The 17,638-nt window shown below is 47.4% G+C and overlaps 1 protein-coding gene across 1 annotated transcript in view; it reads left to right on the top strand.

Annotated features, from left to right (window-relative positions):
* vps53 (VPS53 subunit of GARP complex) overlaps positions 1-17,070 on the top strand; it is a 359,847-nt gene extending 342,777 nt beyond the window's left edge. Inside the window, exons 21-22 of the mRNA XM_033045623.1 lie at positions 15,030-15,134; positions 16,770-17,070. Coding sequence (XP_032901514.1) covers positions 15,030-15,134; positions 16,770-16,940 — 276 coding nt within the window. The 3' untranslated portion in view covers positions 16,941-17,070. The remainder of the gene's footprint in view (positions 1-15,029; positions 15,135-16,769) is intronic.
* Positions 17,071-17,638: the final 568 nt, after the last annotated feature.

A 17,638-nucleotide genomic window follows, 5' to 3' on the forward strand; every position in this document is an offset into this window, starting at 1 on the left:
GTGGCCAAGTCAATCACCCGATCTGAATCCAATTGAGCATGCCTTTAAAATGCTGAAGAGAAAACTGAAGGGGACTTGCCCCCAAAACAAGCATAAGCTAAAGACGGCTGCAATACAGGCCTGGCAGAGCATCACCAGAGAAGACATCCACAACTGGTGATGTCCATGAATCGCAGACTTCAATCAGTCATTGCATGCAAAGGATATGCAACAAAATACTAAACCTGACTACTTTCATTTATATGACATTGCTTTGTCCCAAACATTATGGTGCCCTGAAATGGGGGGACTGTGTATAAACACTGGTGTAATTTCTACATGGTGAAACCAAAATGTATAAAAATGGCCTTTATTAAAATGCACTTTAACCACATGTGATTTTTTTTCTATTACAAATCTCAAATTGTGGAGTACAGAGGCAAATAAATAAATGATGGATCTTTGTCCCAAACATTAAGGAGGATAGTGCGTGCCAATAGCAGGCAAATAGAAACATAGAAAATAGGTGCAGGAGTAGGCCATTCGGCCCTTCAAGCCTGCACCGCCATTCAATATGATCATGGCTGATCATCCAACTCTGTATCCCGTACCTGCCTTCTCTCCATACCTCCTGATCCCTTTAGCCACAAGGGCCACATTTAACTCCCTCTTAAATATAGCCAATGAACTGGCCTCAACTACATCTGTGGCAGAGAGTTCCAGAGATTTACCACTCTCTGTGTGAAAAATGCTTTTCTCATCTCGGTCCTAAAGGATTTCCCCTTTATCCTTAAACTGTGACCCCTTGTCCTGGACTTCCCCAACATCGGGAACAATCTTCCTGCATCTAGCCTGTCCAACCCCTTAAGAATTTTGTAAGTTTCTATAAGATCCCCCCTCAATCTTCGAAATTCTAGCGAGTACAAGCCGAGCCTATCCAGTCTTTCTTCATATGAAAGTCCTGACATCCCAGGAATCAGTCTGGTGAACCTTCTCTGTACTGCCTCTATGGCAAGAATGTCTTTCCTCAGATTTGGAGACCAAAACTGTACACAATACTCCAGGTGTGGTCTCACCAATACCCTGTACAACTGCAGTAGACAACTGTACAAATGTGACTATCTTAGATGGGGCATCTTGGTCGGCATGGGTGAGTTGGGCCAAAGGTCCTGGTTCTGTGCTGTGTGACTGTGACTCCACGTCACCGTTTTAGGTGCCAGCTTGATTCAATTAGCAGTAATTTCGCCTCCTTGGGTCTAAAAGTTGGTGTTTCAACACAGTTTTAATGGGAGATTTAACGAAGGTGTTTGTAGTTAAGAGGGAACAAAGTGCGGTAAACAAGTCGGGCCTGTCCCTCTGAGATTAGGATCAAATCTGATTGGCAAAAGTATTTGTGCAGAGTTGAGAAAATGGGCTGGGACTTTTGACGTGTGCAGCTATAAATCCACTGCTGGAATGATGGGATTAGGAGATATATCTATTAACCTCCCCCACTCCCCCTCCCCCCCTCTCATACATTAGAAATTAATCACTAGAAACAGAAAGATGCTCTACCCTAATTGCCCATTTACTGGTGCTCCACCCTAATTCATAGTACGTTTTTGACACATTTTTGATCGCATGGGATCCAACGAAAGATTGCTGAATGGATAGAAAATTGGCTTAATGGAAGGAAGTCACCCACCAGTAAGTGGGATTTAGGTAAACGCATCTGCATGGAAGAAGCAGAGGGTGATGGTGGAAGGTTGCTTCTCGGACTGGAGGCCTGTGACCAGTGATGTGCCTCAGGGTTCGGTGCTGGGCCCGACACTATTTGTCGTCCATATCAATGAGAACATACATGGCGAGATTAGCAAGTTTGCAGATGTTACAAAAGTGGGTGGTATTGCAGATAGTAAAGATGGTTGACAGAAATTGCAGAAGGATCTTAAATCAGTTGGCTAGATGGGCTGAAGAATGGTTGATGGAATTTAATACAGAGAAATGTGAGGTGTTGCATTTTGGTGAGTCTAACATAGGCAATACCTACACCGGAGATAGTAGGGCTCTGAGGTGTGTTGTAGAGCAGAGTGATCTAGGAGTGCAGGTGCATGGTTCCTTGAAGATGGTGCCACAAAGACTTTTGGCACATTGGCCTTCATCAGTCAGAGTGTTGAGCAGAGAGGTTGGGAGGTCATGTTGCAGTTATATAAGACATTGGTGAGGCCACATTTAGAGTATTGGGTTCAGTTCTGGGCACCATGTTATAGGAAAGATGTTCTCAAGTTGGAAAGGGTAGAGAGAAGATTTACGAGGATGTTGCTAGGACACGAGGGTCTGATCTATAGGGAGAGGTTGAGTAGGCTGGGTCTCTATTCCTTGGAGCGCAGAAGGATGAGGTAAATCTTATAGTGTATAAAATCATGAGGAGAATAAATTGGATAAATATCCAATCCCTTGCCCAGAGTAGGGGAATCGAGAACCAGACGCCTTTTATTTACGGTGAGGAGGGGAAAGATTTAATAGGAATCTGAGGGGTAACTTTTTCACTCAGAGGGTGGTGGGAAAAAGCTGCCAGAGGAGGTAATTGAGGCAGGTACTATCGAAACATTTAAGAAAGAGTTAGACAGTTCATGGATCGGACTAATTTAGAGGTACATGGGCCAAACGCAGACAGGTGGGTCTAGTGTAAATGGGACATATTGGTTGATGTTGGCAAGTTGGGCTGAAGGACCTGTTTCCAAGCTGTATGACTTAATGACTTTAACGACAAAGTTGAAGGTGTTACAAAAAGTGCGGTATGCCGTCAGAAGGTACAGCAGAATATAGACCAATGGGCGGAGAAATGGCAGATGGAGTTTCATCCAAGCAAGTGTGAGTGTTGCACTTTAGAAGGTTAAATGGAAGGAGAGCAGACAAGTCCCTTAACAGCATTGATGTGCAGAGGGGTCTTGGAGTCCACGTTCATAGCTTACTAAAGGTGGCAGCAGAAGTAGATGGGGTGGTTAAGAAAGGGTATGGTCTGCTTACCTTCATTGTTAGGGTCATTGAGTCAGGAAGTCATGATGCAACTCTCTGGGATTTTGGTCAGGCTGCATTTGAAGTATTGCGTGCAGTTCTGGTTGCCCCATTACAGCAAGGGTGTGGAGGCTTTGGAGGGGGTGCAGAGGAGGTTTACCAGGATGATGCCTGGATTAGAGGGTTTCAGCTACAGGGAGAGGTTGGATAGACTTGGATTGTTTTCTCTGGAATGTCAAAGGTTGAAGGAAGATTTGATAAAGGTCAATTGTGAGCAGGTGGGACTAGTGTAGATGGGGCATCTTGGTTGGCATGGACTAGTGTAGATGGGGCATCTTGGTTGGCATGGACTAGTGTAGATGGGCCATCTTGGTTGGCATGGACTAGTGTAGATGGGCCATCTTGGTTGGCATGGACTAGTGTAGATGGGCCATCTTGGTTGGCATGGACTAGTGTAGATGGGCCATCTTGGTTGGCATGGACTAGTGTAGATGGGCCATCTTGGTTGGCATGGACTAGTGTAGATGGGCCATCTTGGTTGGCATGGACTAGTGTAGATGGGCCATCTTGGTTGGCATGGACTAGTGTAGATGGGGCATCTTGGTTGGCATGGACTAGTGTAGATGGGGCATCTTGGTTGGCATGGACTAGTGTAGATGGGGCATGGGTAGTTGGGCCGAAGGACCTGTTCCCATGCTGTATGACTTTTGACAACGGTGACAATTAAGAAGCTTTTGGATAGGCACAAGGATATATGCATGGGCTTGGCATCATGTTAGGCCTGTTCCAGTGCTGCACTGCCCCATGTTCTATTTTCCAAAGAAGAATTGGTCACTGAACTCCTTAAACCTACTCTGTCATTCATTGTTCACTGCTGTTCTGCTGCCTGATCCCCTTATCTCCCTTAGTGTCCGCGAGCCTGGCCCTTATTGTTATTGAGAAGAAGTCACCCATTCCTTCTCTCCAGAGATGCTGCCTGTCCCGCTGAGTTACTCCAGCCTTTTGTGTCTACCTTCAGTGTAAACCAACATCTGCAGTTCCTCCTACACCATATCTTCAGAGATGATTTATTTTAAGTCAAATGCTAAACTACATACGCAGGTGTCTTGGATTCTTCCTTTATCTTCCGCACCAGTGTCAGATTGTACATGAATCCATGTGAGGTGCAGTTTGTGAGCTGTGTGTGCAGGTGGCTACCAGTCTTGCCTGCATTGCCACAGTGAGTAAACACCAGAAATTATCCATGGGTGGAATGCTGAACGTACAAACAAGTGTCCTTCAGTGTAAGGAGGAACTGCAGATGCTGGTTTAAACCGAAGATAGACACAAAAATCTGGAGCAACTCAGCGGGTCAGGCAACATCTTTGGAGAAAAGCAATCAGTGACGTTTCCGGTCGAAACCCATCTTCAGAGTGGAAACGTCACCGATACCTTCTCTCCAGAGATGCTGCCTGACCGGCTGAGTTACTCCAGCTTTTTGCGTCTATCTTTCGATACAATCAGTATCAGTGCACACCCTCTCTCCCAGTATCCCTCACAATTTCGTCTAATCACTTGAAAGCACCACGATGAATAGTATAAGCTTGGCGGAGATAAACATCTGCCTGAAGCTAAACTGTTGCAGTGCCAGTTTCTAAACATGTCGGTGTCTCTTTTGTGAGCTGGGTCTCAGCGCAGTTGGAATGCCATTAGCGTTCAGTGAGAAGCACACTCTCGCTGATGTGCATATGTACATCAAAGAAGTGGCTGAATAAATAAAATGCGAGCTCGAGACTAATTTTTCTCTTGGAGGCGAGCCAACATCCTGTGCAGCTTCGGTTAAATGAGGTACTGATCAGAATTCTTCAACAGTCTGTGCGTTTTATCTGACTGCGCGGGTTCTTTATACAGTGCCATGGATTCAATGCTATAAATACAATTCCCATTCAGTGGCTGTGTTAGTATATAAAATCCATGTGTTGAACATACTCAAGTGGAAAGGCACAAAGCACTTTTATATTGTGGCTTATCAAGTTATTTAAACACTTTTAATGAGAAATTATTCTTGGACTGGAATAACTTGTTGCTGCCTTTTGCCTGGACTGTGATTTTGAGCGCAGATGGATATTGTAGCCAGCTGTTGGAACAGTGATCAGTTAACTAGTTTGGCCGTGAGACGGATAAAGTGGGGAATAGTTGCAGGTCGGCACGGTGGTGCAGCGGTAGAGTTGGGTCCCGGGTTCGATCCTGGCCTCGAGCGCTGTCTGTACGGAGTTTGCACGTTCTCCCTGTGACCGTGTGGATTTTGTCCGGGTGCTCTAGTTTCCTCCCACACTTCTAAAACGTTCTAAATTGGCCTCTATCAATGGTGGAAATCCCGGGGGGGTCCCCCCCCCATGTTTTGAGAGGTGGGGGACGACCCCCCCCCCCATGTTTTGTAATCTGTATTTTAAAACTGTAAAAAAAAAGCTGTTAAAAATCTCCGCTTTCCGCTAGACAGTGGGGGTGGGACTAATGATCGAGGGCGCCGATTGGACGAGAGAGACGTTGGTCAGCAGGCAGTGGGGGGGGGGGGCATGATGATTCAGCACGATGATTGGAGGAGGGAGGTGTCGGTCAGAGGCGGAAGTAGGGGGGTGGGACTGAGGATAGAGCGCGGTGATTGGAGGAGGGAGACGTCCTGGTGGAGCAAAGATCATAGAGCGGAGTTTGAATCGGGTCGTTCGCGGGGACTTTCATCGCCCGGCCGCGGGATCTTCCACCGCCCCGCGGTCAAATTGCTGCGTCGAGGCGATCGAGGTTCCCGATGTTGAAGCCCCCAGCGAACGGGCCGATTGAAACCCCACGATTCAGCTGGAGTTGTTGCTGGAGTTCGGAGTCGGTCACCAACCAGATCAGCGCCCGATGTAACCGTCCACAGGGCCCATGGCTGAAGCCTCGCATGTGCGCGCGTGTGTGCGCATGCACGCGTGGCCGCCAAGAAGTTGTGTCCCCCCCATGTTTTGATAGCGATTTCCGTGCCTGGCCTCTATAAAAATTGTGACTTGTCCTCAGTGTGTGGGATAGTGCTAGTGTACGTGGTGAGCACTGGTCAGCGTGGACTCGGTGGACCCAAGGGCCTGTTTCAATGCTCAATCTCTAAACTAAACTAAAGTTTTATGAAGATACACAAAGTGCTGGAGTAACTCAGCGGGTTACCTCCCTGCTGCCTGACACGCTGAGTTTCAGTTTAGTTTAGAAATACAGTGCAGGAACAGGCCCATCGGCCTACCGAGTCCGCGCTGACCAGCAAACCCCGCACACTATCACTATTCTACACACACTAGGGACAATGTACAATTTGACCAAAGCCAATTAACCTACAAACCTGTACGTCTTTGGAGTGTGGGAGGCATCCGGGGCACCCGGAGAAAACTCCACAGGTAGAACGTGCGATGTGACAGCACCCGTAGTCAGGATTGAACCCGGGTCTCTGGCACTGTCAGGCAGCAACTCTACTGCTGCGCCACCATGCCGAGACACTCAGCACTTTGTGCATCTTCAGTATAAACCAGCATCTGCAGTTGCTTTCTATGCTGACGTTATGCAAGTGTGTTGTAGGTGGTGGGGGAACATGTGGACCACCACACGTGGAGAGAAAAGCCGGCGGCATCTCTCCCTGGGATTACCTTGGACATCGTCCAGCACCTGATTTGCAAGTCTGCTCTGGGGGTGGAGGGGGAGGGGGGGGTTAGGGGGGAAGGGAAATTTTGCACCCTCTGACCAAAGAATGATGGCTTGTGAGAGACCAAGACAGGAGAGGCACCGAATGTGCAGTAAAATCAGAAGGAAAAATAAATGCAAATTCTTAGAATTTCAAAAATGCTGAAGTTAAGCTCTTGGGAGTAAACGGCATTTAGCTGTTCAAGGTTTCTTTCTAAAACTGCCTCCACCTCCAGTTTGAAATTCTAAAGGAACACGCAGCAAGCTCCAGCTGCTGCTAATTCTCCTGCCAAGTGCTGTTTGATAAAAGTTTACCACAACCCCAGAATCGGCAAGGGGTACAAAATCCTAGCTCGTACATTGTGGAGAAATCACTTTCATATGGATCTTGCAGGGCTGCGCTAGTTACCTTCCCCGGGTTCACAAGCTAAGTGTTACTTTCTAAATTTAGCCGGTCGGTCGGTCGGTCGGTCGGTCGGTCGGGCCTTTTCTAAGTGTACGGTAGCATTGGTGCTCCAATAAAGTTGTCAGGTTTTAGTGCTCAGTGTGAACATAATCAGTCCCTCTTCTTCCGGGAGCCTCCATCCCCACTCTGGCAAATCAACTTGCCATCTGCTGCCGAACTCTCTGTGGATTGTATATCAGTAAAGTGGAAAATAACACAAGTTTAACTGACTGGAATCAATCTGCATGAAAAATGGGCGGCTCCCAGCACCAGAGACCTCAGTTCCATCCTGACCCCGGGTGCCTCACTAATAGATTTTGGGGGCATGTTTGGTTTACAGATGTAGCGCGCAAGCAGGCCCTTCAGCCCACCGAGTCCACGCCGACCTGCGATCACCTCATACACCAGCGCCAGCCTACGCACTACAGACAATTTACAATTTTTACCAAAGCCAATTAATCTACAAACCCGCACATATTTGGAGTGTGGGAGGAAACCGGAGCACCCGGAGATAACCCAAGTGGTCAGGGGGAATGTTTAAACTCTGTACAGACAGCACCCATAGTTAAGATTGAACCCAGGTCTCTGGCGCTGTGAGGCAGCAAGCAGCACTATCCTACACACACACACACTAGGGACAATTTACAATTTGCTGCCCTGCATCACCAGGGACCCGAGTTTGATTCTGACTATGGGTGCTGTCGGTACGGAGTTTGCACGTTCTCCCCGTGACCTGCGTGGGTTTTCTCCAGGTGCTCCGGTTTATTCCCACACTCCAAAGACGTACAGGTTTGTGGGTTAATTAGCTTCAGTAAAAACTGTACATTGTCCCTGGTGTGCGTAGGATAGTGCTAGTGTAGGGTGATCGCTGGTCGGCTCAGACTCGGTGGGCCGAAGGGCCTGTTTCCGTGCTGCATCTCTAAAACTAATCTAAACAGACCTGCGTACGCCTTGTGTGAAGCTTTTATGTTGAGCTAACCATAAGGTTTAAATTATCTTTACATTTTTTCATAAAAGAAACCCTGTTCAATATGTGAAACATAATGCTAACATTTTGAAAGCAGTGCTATCATTACACAGTCAGGTGAAATATTCCACAGGGGGTCGAGATATAATATCCCAAAGGGATATGATATCAGTGAGACAGATTACCAAAAAGGAAGCAATGTGAATTGGAGTTGTGTATTCCCCCTTTTGGAACTGATCATCCCCATAAAGACTTCAATCTGTTTGTTTTCTCTCTCGCTCCATCCCCTCCCCCTTCCCAGTTCTCCGACCAGTCTTACTGTCTCCGACTCCATTTTGTTGTTACCTTTTCCCAACTAACCGTAAACAATTCTACATTTTCCTTGATCTCCATTCCCTTTGTCCTGTTTTCACACCATACACTTCCTTATCTGTGCACCTCCCTCTTCCCTGACATCAGTCTGAAGAAGCGTCTCGACCCGAAACATCACGCATTCCTTCTCTCCAGAGATGCTGCCTGTCCTGCTGAGTTACTCCAGCATTTTGTGTCCGTCCTAACAAAGAAATCAGCTGCTAGAGAGTAGCATGTTTCCCATTTATCATTGGTTGCAGCGGCATGTTATTTTCCCTTACCTCTGTTTTTTAACCCTTGCTGGATACTTCAGATTTTATTGCTAATAGGAACAACTTTTAAGAGTCTGGGATGAAATGGATTCCAGATTCCTAAAAAGAGCAAGAGAGGAAATAGCAGAGGCACTCACTATCATTTGCTAATCTTCTTCAGCTACAGGCATGGTGCAGGGTTCTGGAAGATTGCTTTAATAAGGTTCCAGCCTTAGAGAGGTAACTACAAGCCGAACAGCTGAGCATTAGGAACGGGTAAACTGCTGGGAAGAATTCTGAGAGTTAACATAAACAAGAATTTAAGGAGCTAAATCAAGAATAGTAAGCATGGATTTCATTGAATCATTAAGGGCAGAGTTGCTGCCTCACAGCGCCAGAGACCCGGGTTCCATCCTGACTACGGGTGCTGTCTGTACGGAGTTTGTACGTTCTTCCTGTGACAGTGTGGGTTTTCCCCGGGTGCTCCGGTTTCCTCCCACACTCCAAAGACGTACAGGTTTGTACGTTAATTGGTTTTGGTAAAAAATCGTAAATTGTCCCTAGGGTGTAGGATAGTGTTAGTGTACAGGGACCGTTGGTCGGGCAGACTCAGTGGGCCGAATAGCCTGTTTCCGCGCTGTAACTCTTAAAAACTAAAAAACATTAAAAAAAGACACAGCATTGAATCAGGCCCTTTGGTCTGCCGACCATCGATTATCGAGAACTAGTTCACACTAGTTCTTGGGTAGACAAAAGTGCTGGAGAAACTCAGCGGGTGCGGCAGCATCTATGGAGCGAAGGAAATAGGCAACGTTTCGTCCCGAATCGTTGCCTATTTCCTTCGCTCCATAGATGCTGCTGCACCCGCTGAGTTTCTCCAGCACTTTTGTCTACCTTCGATTTTGCAGCATCTGCAGTTCCTTCTTAATCACACTAGTTCCATGTTATCCCAGTTTCTCAGCCACACCCTACACTTTAGGGGCAACTTTACAAAGGGCCAACTAGCCTACAAACCCGTCTAACCTGTCCCCTACCCATATCTTTGGGATGTGAGAGGATAACAGGCACACAGAGAAAATCCACGGGGCCACAGGAAGAACGTGCAAACGCCACATAGACAGCAACCGAGGTCAGGATCTAATCCAGGTGTTTGGCAACTCTACCCGCAGCGTCACTGTGTGCCACTTTGACAATCCAAAGATCTCTTTGACTTGTTTAAGTTAATTTGTTTTAGAGGTGGGGAAAGTTTTAAGGAGATGTACAGGGCAAGTTTTTTACACGGGTTGGTCGATGGCTGGAACACGCCACCAGGGTTTGTGGTGGGGCAGAAACACCATTGGTGTTTAGGAGGCTGACAAGAGACAAACGGCATGTTGGCCTTCATAGCGAGAGGATTTGAGTTTAGGAGCAAGGAGGTCCTACTCCAGTTGTACAGGGCCTAGGTGAGACCGCACCTAGAGTATTGTGTGCAGTTTTGGTCTCTTAATATGAGGAAGGATATTCTTGCTATTGAGGGAGTGCAGCGTAGGTTCACCAGGTTAATTCCCGGGATGGTGGGACTAACGTATGATGAAAGAATGCATCGACAGGGCTTATATTCACTGAAATTTAGAAGGTTGACAGGCGATCTTATGGAAACATATAAAATTCTTATGGGATTGGACAGGCTAGATGCAGGAAATTTTTTCACAATGTTGGGGGCGTCCAGAACCAGAGGTCACAGTTTAAAAATAAGGGATAGGCCATTTAGGACTGAGGTGAGGAAAAACTTTGTTTCACCCAGAGAGTTGTGAATCTGTGAATTCTCTGCCACAGAAGGCAGTGGAGGCCAATCACTGGATGTATTCAAGATAGAGTTAGATATATATCTCTTAGGGGTAATGGAATCAAGGCTTATGATGAATGGGATACTGATTTTAGATGATCAGCCATGATCATATTGAATGATAGTGCTGGCTCGAAGCGGGCGGATGGCCTACCATTGCACCTATTTTCTATGTTTCTACAGATAGATCTTTAGATATGCAAGGAATGGAGGTATATGGATCATGTGCAGGCAGGTTAGATTAGGTTATCTTGCTACCTTGTTCAGCACAGACATTGTGGGCCAAATGGCCTGTTCTGTGCTGTATTTTTCTAAGTGGCTAAAACATTCAATATAATAAACACATTTTAGCAAGATCAATTGACAAAGTCCTTTATGATAAATTGATTGACGTAAAAGTCCATGCGATCCAGGGGAAAGTGGCAGATTGGATTAAAAGTAGACAAAGATGCTGGAGAAGCTCATCGGGTGAAGCAGCATCTATGGAGCGAAGGGAAAAGGCAACGTTTCGGGCCGAAACCCTTCTTCAGACTTTATTGCGCTTTGAAAGCCAGCACAAGTATAAGCGTTCACTGAAGGGTAAGATTTTGTTTTAAATGAGGAGATGGAAGAGAGAATATGGTTGAGATAGTTTGCCTGTTAGGCAAAGCTGTTTATTGCCATCATTTATCAGAGCTGTGGGGCAGTTCTAATAGGCTATAAACTCCTGGGGTCAATTAGTGAGCCTATTACAGCTCAAGTTATGGGAACAGGAGTGGAATTTACCAAATAGTGAAAGGCCCGTTGTGGAGGGGGTGTTTCCACTAAGTGGGATAGTCTAGGACCAGAGGCCACAGCCTCAGAATAAAAGGCCGTACCCTTCGGAAGGAGATGAGGAGGAATTTATTTTGTCAGAGGGTGGTGAATCAGTGGAATTCATTGCCACAGAAGGCAGTGGAGGCCGTCAATGGATATTTTTAAGGCAGAGATTAATAGATTTTTGATTTGTACAGGTGTCAGGGGTTATGCGGAGAAGGCAGAAAAATGGGATTAGGAAGGAGAGGTAGATCAGCCATGATTGATGGCGGAGTAGACTTGATGAGCTGAATGGCTGAATTCCACTCCTATCACTATGCAGCATCTATGGAGCGAAGGAAATAGGCAACGTTTCGGGCCGAAACCCTTCTAAAGTCTGAAGAAGGATTTCGGCCCGAAACGTTACCTATTTCCTTCACTCCATAGATGCTGCTGCACCCGCTGATTTTCTCCAGCATTTTTGTCTTCCTTTAGAGTGCTGATTTACTCCAGCACTTTGTGTCAAACAGTTTTAAGGTTCTCCATTGACCCTTTGGATAGAGTGTTTGAATTTTGTTGTTAAGTGTAAAGAAAACAAAGTCAGCAATTTAACAGGATATTCTTCTGGATTTGTTCGCGAATAAAATTTAGGATTGCACGGCACAATTGAATCAACCATTCTGTTCATTCATTCGTAATTGAATGGCATAACATGTTGAAGCGGCTGTATCCATCTTTATAAGTTCATAAGTGATAGCAGTGGAATTCAGCCATTCTGCCCATCAAGTCTACTCTGCCATCATTCATGGCTGATCTACCTCTCCTTCCTAACCCCATTCTCCTGCCTTCTCCCCATAACCCCTAACACCTGTACAAATCAAAAATCTATTCATCTCTGCCTTAATAATATCCATTGACGGCCTCCTCTGCCTTCTGTGGCAATGAATTCCACAGATTCACCACCCTCTGACAAAAGAAATTCCTCCTCATCTCCTTCCGAAGGGTACGGCCTATTATTCTGAGGCTGTGGCCTCTGGTCCTAGACTATCCCACTTAGTGGAAACACCCTCTCCACAACGGGCCTTTCACTATTCGGTCAATTCCACTCCTGTTCCCATAACTTGAGCTGTAATAGGCTCACTAATTGACCCCAGGAGTTTATAGCCTATTAGAACTGCCCCACAGCTCTGATAAACGGTGGCAATAAACAGCTTTGCCTAACAGGCAAACTATCTCAACCATATTCTCTCTTCCATCTCCTCATTTAAAACAAAATCTTACCCTTCAGCGAACGCCTATACTTGTGCTGGCTTTCAAAGCGCAATAAATGCATTTCTTGTTGGTTTTTGTGATCTGCATTGACGCCTTCAAATGAAGCGTTTCACTTTGAAGAGATCAAGGGATTCCTTTAGTGTGGAGCTGGGAAATAAGTGCTATTGTTGGCCATCCTACATTGGCTGGTGCTGCACTCCATTAAATCCCTAATTTCACCCAGATTCCTGTGAGAATGAACCAAACGCACACTGTTTGACTCTTTGCCTTGTTAATGCTGGTCGCATGCGAGGAAGTCTTTCCCTGTACCTGCTGCTCTAAGTGTCACCATCTGCCTTACTATTGCCCTGAATGGCGGAACCATTAAGTCAAGAGTTTTATTGTCATGTGTCCCAGATAGGACAATGAAATTCTCGCTTGCTGTAGCTCAACAGAATATGTAAACATAATACAGAACAGGAGAATTCTGTGGAATTCTCTGCCTCAGAGGGCGGTGGAGGCAGGTTCTCTGGATGCTTTCAAGAGACAGCTGGATAGGGCTCTTAAAGATAGTGGAGTCAGGGGATATGGGGAAAAGGCAGGAACAGGGTACTGATTGGGGATGATCAGCCATGATCACATTGAATGGCGATGCTAGCTCGAAGGGCCGAATGGCCTACTCCTGCACCTATTGTCTATTGTCTATTACCTATTGAGATAAGAGTTCAGTATGTCTATATACCATAGACCAGTGGTTCTCAACCTTATTTCAGTGATGTACCCCCTGTGAAATATTTTTTCAGCCAAGTACCCCCTAACCAGCGCAAAAATATAGGCCTACATATATGTAGGCCTATATTTTAAAATCTCATGTACCCCCTAGAGTGCCTTCACGTACCCCCAGGGGTACGCGTACCCCCATTTGAGAACCACTGCCATAGACCATATACCATAGAAGGGTCTCGACCCAAAACGTCACCCATTCCTTCTCTCCAGAGATGCTGCCTGTCCCACTGAGTTACTCCAGCATTTTGTGTCTATGGTGGATCCATTAAATCCCTTAACACATTATGTAATATTGCTCCCAACTTAGTCATAGAGTCATGCAGCACGGAAGCAGGCCCTTTGGCCCAACTCGCCCTTGCCGACCAAGATGCCCCATCAACTCTTGTCCCACCTACCCACCCACGTTAGGCCCATATCAAAACCTTTCCTATCCACGTCCCTGTCCAGATGTCTATTAATTGTTGTTATAGTCCCTGCCTCAACTACCACCTCCGGCAGCTCGTTCCATACACCCACCACCCTCTGAATGAAAAGGTTGTCCCTCACATACTTTTTAAATCTTTTCCCACTCACCTTAAACCTATGCCCTCTGGTTCTTGATTCCCTTCCTCTGGGTAAAAGATTCTGTGCCTTCACCCTATCTGTTTCCGTTATGATTTAATACACCTCTATAAGATCACCCCTCAGCCTCCGGCACTCCAAGGAATAAAGTCCCAGACTGCCCAACCCTCTCCTCTAGCTCAGGCCCTCGAGTCCTGGCAACATCTTCGTAAATATTCTTTGCCTCCTTGCATCTTCATGATATATTGGTATATGGATATTGTTCTGTCATCACCCACACAGATCAAGACATTCTGCGTCTGAAGAAGGGTTTCGGCCCGAAACGTCGCCTATTTCCTTCGCTCCATAGATGCTGCTGCACCCGCTGAGTTTCCCCAGCAATTTTGTGTACCTTCAGATCAAGACATTGTTCCTCAGGGTCTTCTCGGTCTGAAGAAAGGTTTTGGCCCGAAAAGTTGCCTATCTCCTTCGCTCCATAGATGCTGCTGCACCCGCTGAATTTCTCCAGCATTTTTGTGTATTTTCTCGGATGAGTCTCCGACATTAAAAATGGCAAGGATTGCATTTGTTCCTTCTTTATGTTGCAATATACCACGTTAAGGCAGTACAAACATCAGATTCAATGATGTTGGTCTTCACAACACAATGTAGAGCCATAGAAACATCCACCCCTGAGGAAGAGATAAAACTGATGAGGCCAAACATTGTTTATTACTTTTAGATTAGGCATACAGTACGAAACAGGCCCTTCGGCCCACAGAGTCCACGCCGACCATCGATCACCCATTCACACTACTTTCATGTTATCCCACTTTCTCATCACACTAGGCACAATTTGCAGAGGGCCAATAAACCTACAAATCCCCACGTCTTTGGGTTGTGGGTTGAAACCTGAGCATCTGGAGGAAACCCACATGGTCACAGGAAGAACGCACAAAGGTTTAGGATTGAACTTGGGTCCGCGCCACTGTGACGTTATTGCCATTAGAGAATAAATTGGCTGATATTAATGATATGATTTTGAAATTGTATGAAAAATGTTTTGATATATAACATAGTCTTTATTTATCTCCCATCTTTTGGTAATTTAACAGGTTAAAATGCCTGGCCAAATTCTACCGATTCACATTTGAATTATTTTCATCTTTCTTTATTTTTCAGGTGGTAATGGCCCCACATGACGCATCAGTGGTGTTTGTGGATAATTACATCAAACTTCTAGCAGACTGCAGCACAGACACATTCCAGAAGGTTCTGGATATGAAGGTGAGGTCTACTGTCCGTGGTTTTCATTACAGAACATGTACCTTCTGTGCCGCAGCGGGTAGAGCTGCTGCCTCACAGCGCCAGAGACCCGGGTTCGATCCTGACCTCGGGTGCTGTCTGCATGGAGTTTGCATGTTCTCCCTGTGACCGCGTGGGTTTCCTCTGGGTGCTCCGATTTCCTCCCACATCTCAAAGACGTGCATTTTATGTAGCTCCCCATCATGTACCATGAAGTGAAGACTTCTCTTGTAGCCAGGCTACAACCCAATTCAGGTACCAGTTAGTTTACTTCAGTTTAGTTTCGAGATACAGCATGGAAACAGGCCCTTCGGCCCACCGAGTCCACACTGACCATCGATCTCCCATCCACACTAGTTCTATGTTATCCCACTTTCCCATCCATTCCCTATGCATTAGGGGCATTTTGCAGAGGGCCGATTAGCCTACAAATCCGCACGTCTTTGGAATGTGGGAGGAAACCAGAGCACCCGGAGGAAACCCAGCCAGTCACGGGGAGAACGTGCAAACTCCGCACAGACAGCACCCGAGGTCAGGATCAAACCCGGGTCTCTGGCTCTGTGGGTTTGAGGTGGCGATGTGGGTTTATACAGTAGGTGCAGGAGTAGGCCATTCGGCCCTTTGAGCCAGCACCACCATTCAATGTGATCATGGCTGATCATCCACAATCAGTACCTCGTTCCTGCCTTCTCCCCATATCCCCTGACTCCGCTATCTTTAAGAACCCTATCTAGCTCTCTCTTGAAAGTATCCAGAGAACCGGCCTCCACCGCCCTCTGAGGCAGAGAATTCCACAGACTCACAACTCTCTGTGAGAAAAAGTGTTTCCCTGTCTCCGTTCTAAATGGCTTACCCCTTATTCTTAAACTGTGGCCCCTGGTTCTGGACTCCCCCAACATTGGGAACATGTTTCCTGCCTCTAGCATGTCCAAACCCTTAATAATTTTATATGTTTCAATAAGATAACCTCTCATCCTTCCAAACTCCAGAGTGTACAAGCCCAGCTGCTTCATTCTCTCAGCATATGACAGTCCCACCATCCCTGGAATTAACCTTGTATACCTATGCTGCACTCCCTCAAGAATTATCTTCCTCAAATTAGGGGACCAAAACAGCACACGATACTCCAGGTGTGGTCTCACGAGGGCCCTATACAACTGCAGAAAGGCCTCTTTGCTCCTATACTCTTGTTATAAAGGCCCACATGCCATTCACTTTCTTCACTGCCTGCTGTACCTGCATGCTTACTTTCATTGACTGATGAACAAGGACCCCCAGATCCCGTTGTACTTCCCCTTTTCCCAACTTGACGCCATTTAGATAATAATCTGCCTTCCTGTTTTTGCTACCAAAGTGGATAACCTCACATTTATCCACATTAAACTGCATCTGCCATGCATCTGCCCAATCCCCCAACCTGTCCAAGTCACCCTGCATCCTCATAGCATCGTCCTCACAGTTCACACTGCCACCCAGCTTTGTGTCATCTGCAAATTTGCTAATGTTACTTTGAATCCCTTCATCTAAATTTGAGGTGGGTGTGGGTTTAAGTGGAGCGTCACTGTAAATGGTGGGCCGCGGTCACACTGATGGCGACCTGTGCTTTCTGCATTGCAGGGTCTGAAACGCAGCGAGCAGAGCAGCATGCTGGAGCTCTTCCGTCAGAGGCTACCGACCCCTCCATCTGGCGCTGACAACACCCTGACTGCCGCGCTCTCCGCTCCATCCCCGGAACAGGAATCGTCCCGCATCCGCAAGCTGGAGAAACTCATTAAAAAGAGACTGTGAGCGCAGCACAAGAGCGGCTCAGCCCAGACTACCCCTGGCAGTGGTCTGCACTCCATCCCTCCGATCATCCTCACCCCCTCCCCTCTCCTCACACTCCCCCCCCTCTCCTCACACTCCCCCCCCTCTCCTCACCCCCACCTCTCCTCCCCCCCACCCCTTTCCTCACCTCCTCCCCTCTCCTCACCCCCCCCTCTCCTCACCACCTCCCCCTCCCTCTCCTCACCCCCTCTCCTCACACTCCCCCCCTCTCCTCACCCCCTCCCTTTCCTCACCCCCCCTCTACTCACCCCCCCTCCTCCTCACCCTCCCCCCCCTCTCCTCACCCCCTCCCTCTCCTCACCCCCCCCTCTACTCACCCCCCCCTCTCCCCCCCCCACCCCTCTCCTCACCCCCCCCCCCCTCTCCTCACCCCCCCTCTCTCCTCATCCCCCCTCTCCTCACCCCCCCTCCCTCTCCTCACCCCCCCTCCCTCTCCTCACCCCCCTCTCCTCACCCTCCCTCTCCTCACCCCCCCTCTCCTCACCCTCCCTCTCCTCACCCTCCCTCTCCTCACCCTCCCTCTCCTCACCCTCCCTCTCCTCACCCCCCACCCCTCTCCTCACCACCCCTCTCCTCACCCTCCCTCTCCTCACCCTCCCTCTCCTCCCCCCACCCCTCTCCTCACCCCCCCTCCCTCTCCTCACCCCCCTCCCTCTCCT

The sequence above is a fragment of the Amblyraja radiata genome, chromosome 28 (assembly GCF_010909765.2).
Source record: "Amblyraja radiata isolate CabotCenter1 chromosome 28, sAmbRad1.1.pri, whole genome shotgun sequence".
NCBI classification, from domain to species: domain Eukaryota; kingdom Metazoa; phylum Chordata; class Chondrichthyes; order Rajiformes; family Rajidae; genus Amblyraja; species Amblyraja radiata.